We start from the raw sequence: 10,295 nt of genomic DNA on the forward strand, positions 1-10,295 counted from the left end.
CCTTCAAAATTTTTAAGGATAGTTTCTGTGTTCTCAACAGGTGAAATAATGCACACTGTTTTCTAGTTGACATGTAAGAACTCCCAGAGACAGAGCAAGACTGATCTCCAATTGGGGGAGATGGGCAGTACACAAATTTAATAAATAAATGAACAAACAAACAAACTCAAACCAACCCACCAAACAAAAATGTATAATAGACTTACAATAATAACTCAACAGAAAGTGGACAGGAACCAAGTGGTGTAAGCTACCAGAAAGCACTTTGAAATTCCCCAAAAAACTGTACTAAATCATGACTAAACTTCAGCTGGAAATAGTTTTTCCAAAGAGATGAATGATGTGTTATTGCTAGTGATATGTAGATCTATCCCGCTTTTATTTTTATTTAAATAGGTACATATACCACAGGAAGTATTGCAATTTATACTCTTACAGGATGCATGCAAACATATTCACATACATGGGTGATTGTGAGCTCTTCTACTGCAAAGTGAAATGCCTCCTCCAAGGACATGCTTAGAATTCAACAGTTCATTTTTTGCTTCACACCCGCAAGTACAGATAGACAAATTATCTTTCAAGTCCAAAACCATGAAGAGCTTTAAAAAAACCAAGTCAACCCTTTAAATTGCAAGAGGAATCAGGCTAAGCCGCACCCTAGCTCACTTAGAAATCTGCCAGTCACACCTGCAACTAACTGCAGTTGTCAAACTGTCTTACAAGAGAGGTCTACACAGGGTCTGTTTTAGTAGTACAATGAGGAAATACATTTTCTTCTAGAAACTGATGAGTTGAGCATCCCTGTTCTTTCCAATGAAAATGCACTATTCTTGAGGCATGGTAGGGCATATGAAACTTCTCATACCATACAGATTTACATCTCATAAGGAAGCTTCAAACATAAACATGTATGAGCAATAATGGTGACTGCTTGAAGAAAGCTTCCATTCTGAAGCAATGCAACCATCTTCACACAATTACATACACCCAAGATTCTGCTTCTCTTCCTTTGACTTGCATTTACCTAAGCAACACAACTGTGTTTTAATGTGGTGTGTTTGGAGACTTCTGTTTTGGACTCTTTTCATTGCTTGCTACCCAATCCTTTTTTTCTGCCCTTTTAATACTGGTCTGAACATGTTGATATCTCTAGACTACTTATGCCCAGATCTAGTAAAACTGCAGGAGGTATCTCAATTGTTTTAATCACTGGTGTGCATTATATTCATACTCTGTAATAAGCTTTAATAGCCTACTTCAAAAGAGACATTTAAAAACAGCCTGCTCCAGATGTATAGTACTCACTGTTTTATGATCAAGACTTATCATTTCCCAAATATGTACCACCACATTATGCAACTTTAATCTTATCTGAACAATTTAAACAATTGGAAGAGTTCAGATCATTGAACTGATGTGAATGGAAACTCAGAAGCAATGAAATCCTTTTATATTAGGCAAACAAGAAAAACTGAGTATTCATTACAGTTTTAGCTCCAGAACAAAGAGTGATAATAGTGGAGTTTTGTTTGCAGATCTAGCCTGAACAAAATCCTAGTTATACCGAGGCTCCCTATACTATTTAAGAAACAAAGACCGAATTTACTCAGTGTGCTAAACCACAGTTTGATAAACCATTGTCTACTGAATAAGCCATAATTGCAGCATTTACTAAACCAAGTATACTAAGCCAAAATCAACCAAACCACATTATGGCTTAACATGATCTGTAACCAGCCAGGGTCAAATTGCTTTAACATAACATTCAGTTCATTAATATTACAAACAAGGAGCCTGTTAACAAGCATTATCCTGGTTACAGAAGCACACAGGGAGAAAGAGTTTTGGCTCTATCATAATTCTAACTGGAATCCCCCATCCCATTCCTTAGAGTTGCTACTTTCAGTGGGAGAAAAGTTCTCACTTCTTCTGCTATCTAGCTTTATTCCTGGGAAACATTCCTAAAAGCTTAGAATAAACTGTAGCTTTGAATTTGAAAAACTTTGGCACTAAAGCATTAGGACTTCAGGAGGTTATCCTCCCTTGCTGAATTAACAAAGACAATTAAGCCAAACAATGACTTGTGAATCCAGTCACTGTGGTTTGTAAATCATGATTTAGGGCTTAATGTGTTGTGTGAATCCAACTAACTATGGTTTATGCAGCAAATCAAGCTTTAAAAATTGTGGCTTAGTATGATTTGTGAACCTAGTTTTTGGTTCCTCAAAAAGACATCACATTAAGGAGATCAATTTAATTTTACTGCCAGACAGAGAATTAGCAGTGATAGGAATTTGCTTCTCTCCTCCTTCCATACCCCCAAGAAAGAACAATCATCTTCAACTGCAGCTTCATTTGCTGTTGAGACTACACAGCTAAGAGAAGCACATAGTTGCATCAGCCATTAGGCGCACTCCAAGGTCTCTGGATTTTGTGTAATCATGCATGCACTGGGGTAAGTTTCACATTTTTATATATACTGAAAGCAAGATTTAAAATTTCAAAATAAATAAAACAAGAAGCCCCATTTCTATTTTTCTACCTTCTGCCTCTCAGCAGAGTCCCTTTGGTTTTTAATTTGGCATAAAAATAATGCATACTTCATATCTGCTTCCCTGAAATGGGACCCCAAAATAACTATTGATACTACTATGATGTAATCCTTACACAACCCAGTAAGCTGTATCACTTTCCAATACTTCCAAACAGGAGAGGAGGGCAAAGAGGAGAAGAAATGGCTTGCTTAAGCTCACTTAGCAAATTCATATCAGAGCCAGAACAAGAACCAGGGATTTTCTAATTTGCAGTTCAGACTTTTAGTCATTATGCTATACCAGTTCTCATTCTACTCATTTCATCGTAAACCCATCTTAGCATGAACAAGACAATAAGATAATACATATACTTGGGATCTCGATGCCCTCAGAAATGTTGGGATTGCAACTCTCAGAACTCCCAGCCAGAGATTTCTAGGAGTTTCAGCTGCCACATAACTGGAGGATCCCACATTGGGAAAGGTAGGCCTGCACCGTAAAGGCATTGTGTTCAAGCACCCTGCACTCATTTGCAAGGAAATCCTTTGATAACGTACGTCTACTTTGGTGACTCAACAAATCAAGAATCTATCTGCCCATTTCCACACTAGTGGGAACCACTGCTGTGGTTCTATACCACTAATGAAGAGAATGGTATAACCTGATAGCATTATAAAACTATAGCTCAATAGTCTGGAAAGTGACTATTTCTTGTCCCCCCTCCCCCCTCCCCCCCAGCCTTCCCTAGGCTACTAACTTCTTAGATTCCACATAGTTGAGATTTCAAGTTTAGGTCTAACATAATGCATTTTGTGTTTAGACCTAATGCTTGCTGCTGAAGAATTTAACTATACTCAAGATCTGATTTCTTATTAAAAAAAACAAAAACATAGCTAGTAGAAAACTTGTTAGATATATCAGAAGGCAGAAACATTCAGAATTAGGATACATAAATCAATGGGATATCAAACTCCTGCCCTGCATAAGGAGCATTTGCTTATCTGTTTATGGTTATAAGCCCTAAAACAATCTTCTCTGTCTGATATATTGGACTCATTCCCATAATTCTCAGTCAGCATGACCATTGTACCCATTGAGCAACAACTGTTAGGGTGTTGATGATTCCAAATGATTCCAAATAAGTGCTTTAGTTCTTGTGTGAGCACAGCACCTCTCTGCTACTCATGTGCACAAGACAGAAAAAAATATCATGCTGCTTGAAGGAATTAATTTGTTAATTATAACTCATAATGAGTTTTTCAGGCTCATGTGCCTTAATGAAGAGCAGAAAGGTTCTGCACTCATGCAAGATCTAACATACCACTTCTGAGTGTTTTTCAAAGCATTCATAACTAGATACCAAATGTTTCTTACCTTTCCTTTGTTTGACATGTTTTCTGTCCCAATATTACAGAAGAAGTGTGGGATGCTGTAAAAAAAAAAAATTGGTTATTCTTTAAATGCATTGTTCTAAAAGTGTTTGCTTTCTGTGAGAAATATAGAAATAAAGCCCACAGGGAAGCTACATAACTCAGATCAGCCTTCCCTACCTGGCCCACTGCAGTTGAATTGCAGCTACAATTCCTCAAATTCTTGGCTAACTTTACAAAGGCTAATGGAATTTGTAGCCCCAAAAATCTATCAAATGTATTTGAATAGAAACATTGACCCATTTTTCAACACCTTGCTTTACTGCTCCAGTGTTGAAAAAGGCATATAGCATATATTCAGGGATGATTTGCTATTTTGCTATTTATAGACATAATTTTTGCAATAAATAACTAATACTTGTTGACTCTTGACATTTACTCTGAGTCTTTACATTTTGGGTTTGGCAAGACGTGATAAAGGCATAAAAAAGAATTGCTGATGCAGGAAAAGACAGTCACTTGAATTGGAAGTCACATCTAGTGAAGAAGGTCAGGTTTTCTTCTATTGAAGCACTTCCACATTTAAGGAAAGGGCATGCAAAAATCCAGGATTAAGGAAGGCAGGTCAAGATCACCTTGTTAAATACAAAGAGGTACATTTTTTCCACTTTGCACAGCTGCATGACAATCCCTGTAAGCACAAGTAGTTCTCTAATGCACGAGGCCTCTCCAACTACTACAAATGCATGGCAGCTTGTTACTGCACTGCGGTCAGTCTACTGGACTGTGATCCAATGAGAAGGTACCCCTCAAAACCCTTAGTAAGAGTGCTGCAGTGTAAAGCAATCAGGCACCTACTCCTTCCTGCTGACTCCTGCATAGCTTCAGCATTTCATAGGAATCCATAATATAATGGTGCATACAATAACTGCAAATTTAGCACACTAAGTAACATACAGTACACACCAAGGCATCCATGATTGCCACATATTAGCTGCATACATACATTAGATAGGAAGTACATTTTCTATCATTTAACACGTATCTGCTATACGATCTACATTTCCTGGTTGGGCTTATTACAGTGGAATTCAGCCATGAATGCTTTTTTTGATTGGACAGGACTACCACAAGGAATATACTATTGAGTTCTCATACCATATTAAACCACAATTTTAACTAGGGTTTGCTGAATAAGCCACAGTGGGTTAGATTCCCATGAATTCCAAACCAACAAATCTACTATGACTTAGCAAGATGTTTGAACCAAGAATTCTCACCTCCCTTAATCTATAAAATTCTCTGGTACTGTAGAGCATATCAATTTTTAGTGGTGCAGTACCACAACAGAAATCTGTAAGGACTGTCAAAACTGGAATATCAATCACTGCTTTGTGTTGACTGATAATACATTTATGAGTATCATTTATATAAATAGGAGGGAAAAGAGACTGCATACTTCAGATGATCTGATTAAAACCATCAACGCTTCTTTAACTGTGCTGGCTTTTAAAATAGAAAAACCTCAGCCATTCAGGTCACCCCTAAAACAAACAAATAAAAACATGGAGAAGAGATGAGCTGAATATTAAAAGAAAGACATGTTTAACAAAATTGAAGTTTTGTAGATATTTTCATAAAAGGCCCCTGCTATCCATTTATGATTCTTGGTTAGAATGTGTGCATGCTTCTAATTAATGTTTGGTACCATTTTTACCTTGCTTCTACTAGACAGCAGGCAGGGAATTTTGCCTTCACTCTAACCTAGCTTGAGATAGAAACATGTAACCAAATATGAGTAGCTACGTGGCATGTACACAAAGCTAAATCAGAATAAAGGCTATATGTTCTGCTTTCAAATAGACCATGACCCAGTCAGCACATGCCACTGTATTGCCTTCAAGGCTCCCAGTGCTGAACAAAGTATGATTATACATCCATAATACAATTAAAACATCTAGAGTAAATTATATATAAATGAAACAATAGTGATGGATAGTAGGAGAAGCAGTTCACTATCAGCTGGAAGGCTATGCAGTGATCCTTGGCATAGGTTTTACATTATCCAGCCAAAAGGAAAAGAAAAGAAAAGGGTTGCCAAATAGCAGTGTGATCATTATCTGAAGTTGGTTGAACAATGCTTTATCCTGCCTACAGATCTCCTGCAGGACAGCAAAAAAGGAATTTTCTTCTTACAGTTTATAAGGAAAGCTAGGAATGTAACTTCAGCCTAGGTAAAAACTGCATATCCCCTAACATGCTGTATACGGGACATAGAGAATTTATGGCCCACCAAATGTTACTGAATTTCAAAGCTCAGCAATCTTAGTAAGCAGAGCTAATGGTAAGAAATGCTGAGAGTTGCAGTTCAGCCACACCTGGAGGACCACATGTACCCCATCTTTGCTGTAGATTATTACAAAAAGTAATGTTTTAATGTCTACTTTGGCATATCTCCCAAAATGTGGTCAAGAAAAATCAGTATGAAGGGAAGCACATGAGGAATGCCAAACCATCTAAGGCAACAGAAACAGGGGGGAAAAAAAAAACTGAGCCAGGATGAATGGGAAACAACAGCTGTACATCTCCACAGCTTACTGAATACGTTTGTGGGATGCAAACAGACTGTTTTTGCTTTAGTACTTCTGGTAAGAAAGACCTGGCACTGATCCATCAAGGATGACATATTGATCAAATGAGGCTGTTGCTCTGTTCAGAATATTAGAATTTAATGGCAAGAATGTTCATGAGAAATTAACATTTCTAGTTTGGCATGCACACAGGCTATTTCATTTCCTGTTCCAAGTTCATATTTTTATTATCTAAAAGTATATGCCTTGCATATCATGTTGCCTGAGAAAGCTCATTTGCATGAGATTTTAATGTGACCAGAGAAAACAAAAGCATCTTGTCCAAATGTTCACATTCAGTAAAACAGAAACTGGTGGGAATTAAGGGTGACAAAATCACCCTGGTATTTAATAACCCTAAATCACATGACCAAGAAACTCTTATTAAATACATACTTCTTAGTACCTTGATGGAGATATTCTGCACTCACATTAAATAGAATGGGGTATACCAGTATTGTCATCTGACACAAATAAGCACCACTGCAGGAAAAACTGCACTGGGGTGAGGATATTAGAGAAGCATCCTTTTTAGTCCATTATAGTTGCTCTCATTTTTGCCAAATTTAGTGATTCTTTTTGTCTAGCAGGGCTAGATTAATAAGAACTAGGTTTCTCTGAAATGTTAGATGACCATTTTTCCATTCTGAAGGAAGAAATCAGAATCTTTCCCCTCTACTGACAAAGACACAAAGGCATTTACAGCTAGGTGAACTTATGTCACTAAACGGTAAATAAAAGCCATTGAAAGGAGAGGCCATGAAACATTAAAACAGCAGTCAGCAAAGGTTTAGTTCTGAAATATATCTACTGAACAAGGTTGGAGTGAAAATTCCATTCACAAAGATATTGCAACATCCCAAGAGGATTCATTAAAGCAGACAATGAGATTTCAAATCTGGCTGTTCTTATTAACTGAAGTTAAGAAAGAAACATTGATTTCTCTATTCCCAGATTCATTCAGGATTCTGCAAGTTTAAGAAACAGGATTTTGTCCAGAAGGACTGGTCTCAACTCTTTTTCAGAAGTTTAAACAGTAATATTGAAAGCAGCCTCCGATAAATGATTTGCCAGATAAAATGAATGAGATTGCACCTATGTCCACAAAGGGAGAAAAAGATGAGTTAATAGCCTATAATTAACCTTTTAAGAACAGTCTGGAGATATTTCAAGATAAAAGTTTTTAGTATGATTATCACCCTGTTTCTTTAACAAAACTTTGGGGTGGAGCAGTCATATGTCTTTTTTTTCTTAATTCTGATCCTCCCTCCTTTGTCTCCCTATTACTTCTTCTCCTTTTCTTGCAGAAGAAAATTCAGTAAGAATTTAAATAATAAATAGGAGCAGAGTGTCTTCTGAAGACATTCAAGGCTTTTTTTCCTGCATCATAGAAACTGCAAATTAACTTGTGCCTTTTCTCTTTTTTAGTCCCTTCCTGAGAATTGCCTTGTCAGGTCTCTTAAGGATAATGAGGAAAAAAATTACGCAGAGGCACCTTGCTCAGATTTTAAACTATTGTTCCAGCAGTCACTTAACATTATTTAATAAAGCTAAGAAATCTGTATCAAAATGAAGTTTTCATTTCATTTACAAATTAACAGTCTAATATAACACTTTTTAAAAGACTGAAAGTCACATACTACAAAGGCAATAATTAAAAACAGGTGTTGCCTGCAGCATCAGGAAACAACTTCCCAATTTAAACAAACAGCAGCACAGAATTCAGTAGGGATTTTTTCCAAGTGAGTGTGCAAGTAACCTTCTGAGAACTGTATGACACCCAAGACCCCACCCAGCCCACAGGGAACCAATACGGGAACAAGGCAAGAGAGGCCTTGCAGTTATCATCCAGGTGCCTTCCTAACTGCTTTGGCAACATATTGCAAGCATTTTAACTGAAAAAAAAATTATTCTGTATTAAATGGGGTAAGGCCTTTTCCAACCTGGCTGGGAATTCTATGGGCGGCAAAATTGGGTAAAGCTCCCCTAGTAAATCAACTGGATAATTATTTTCAGAGCTGAGAAGGCTTTGAATGCAAAAAGAAGCAGCCTTATAAATGTTTTTATTATTTTTATTTTTTGACAGAGCCCATGGTTTCTTAGTTCTACAACTAACAGTAGTCTCTTTGCCAAATACATCCGACTGAAGTTTAGATAATAAGGCCAAAGATGGTTTCCCGCCCAAAAAGCCCCCAAGGTTTCAACGATGCCTGCTGACTAGTAAAAAAGAGAAGAAATTTTATTTTCAAATGCAGCTTTTCAATACTAGCAGAAATAAAGCCCCAAACAGGCAGCATCTGGCTTCCTTCAGTTTATCATTCAGCTTACAAAAAGTTCATGAAGATTTTTTAAGACCCTACAGTTGTAAGGTATAAATAAAGACAAGCAACCTCTCCTAGAAGTTGGGTACAGTTTAAACAAATACTTATTTTGTTTTGTATTAATGAAGGGATGCAAAAACAATTACGCTGGAAAAGACTGCCAACTTATTAGAACCATTTTCACTCACTGGATCTATATTGACAAAATCCCTCAAAGATTTTCTTTAGTTTCCCGAAGACCATCCTAAACTAGAGTAGGCTAAATAACTTCAGATCTTGTGCTCTCACATTCCACCAGTGAAAGGCTTAAAATAGGAGAAAAGGAAAAAGAATTCTCTGTCAAAGTCATCAATCCTCCACAACGAATACCCTGGATTTGAGCCACCCGCACCAGCTCCTTGCAAATATAAAAGTTTATACAGGAAAGTCACTAGCGATAGGTTTTTTTCCCCTGTGTGTGTGTGAATCCATGTGGTCCTATTCCCCTCTTGTGAATTAGCTAAATAAAGACTATTTTGCAGCTGTTACCAGTACAGTTGCTGGAATGTTCACATCCTCTTCAGTATGCGCGCGCGTACACACCCACAGACACACATACAGCCAGAGCTATAGGCAGGCACACAAATCCTTACTTTGCTGGGCCGAGGCCTCTTCTGCTCCCTAAGGCTGTTGAAAGGAGGAGGCCGCAGGATCCACCGCGAGGCAACCGGACTCTTGCTAGGGCAGAGGAGCAAAGACTGGCCGGCCTCGGTGCAATGCAGCTGTTTCCTCTGGGCTTCGCTCGAGCCGCGACGTCAGAATCTTCCAATTCTGGCCGGCCCTTGGCACCACCCTCGCCTCCCGTCTCGCGCGCGGGGAGGGGAGGGGAGGGGGGGGGCAGAGGGACGTTTGCTGCAGAGAAACGCCGCGCTCGCTACAGCGGATGAGCCTCTTTTACTCATCTCTAACCCGCCGGGGAAGGCGACATCAGAGTATATCAGTGAGGAAAATAGATTGCCTAAATGTATCTTGCCTCTGAATTCACGCAATTTTAGGATCGCCTTTCTCGCCAGGGTATTTTTTCTTGGGGGTTGGGTTGTGGCCATCGGTCAGCTGCAATCTCTGCACACGGACCCAATATTAAGGCATATAGAATTCTGTTGAATTACTTCTGAGTAAGTATGTTTATGAGGCTAAGATACAACAGGAGCATGAATGGCCTCCTTCTAGCACATAAAATGGACTTAGTCCTCAATAGGATGCAACCCAACCCAATGCTTTTTTCCCCTTTTGGTGGAAAATGAATCTCATTAAGTATCTGAGGTCTAAATAAAAATGCAACCTTTAGAAACTGATTAGATTTATGCACAGAATATCCGGAGAAAATCAGTCTGAGTTGGTGGGCACATTGGGAGTGGTCATCTCAGCACATCTGGAGGACCCCAGGTTGGGGAACCC

General features: G+C 38.4%; 1 protein-coding gene across 3 annotated transcripts in view; it reads right to left on the reverse strand.

Moving 5' to 3' along the window:
- ANXA6 (annexin A6) overlaps positions 1-9,654 on the reverse strand; it is a 47,612-nt gene extending 37,958 nt beyond the window's left edge. The window contains exons 1-2 of one of the 3 annotated variants that reach the window (XM_088133862.1): positions 9,491-9,654; positions 3,912-3,966 (exon numbers count right to left, since the gene is read on the reverse strand). In XM_088133862.1, the coding sequence (XP_087989988.1) occupies positions 3,912-3,929 (18 nt within the window). In that variant the 5' untranslated portion in view covers positions 3,930-3,966; positions 9,491-9,654. The remainder of the gene's footprint in view (positions 1-3,911; positions 3,967-9,490) is intronic. The other 2 variants (XM_088133863.1, XM_088133864.1) reach the window with 2 other exon arrangements.
- Positions 9,655-10,295: the final 641 nt, after the last annotated feature.

This window comes from Python bivittatus, unplaced genomic scaffold (assembly GCF_059951505.1).
Source record: "Python bivittatus isolate LINGU-HERP-01145 unplaced genomic scaffold, Pbiv_v1 ctg000080_np1212, whole genome shotgun sequence".
In the NCBI taxonomy this organism is placed as follows: Eukaryota; Metazoa; Chordata; class Lepidosauria; order Squamata; family Pythonidae; genus Python; species Python bivittatus.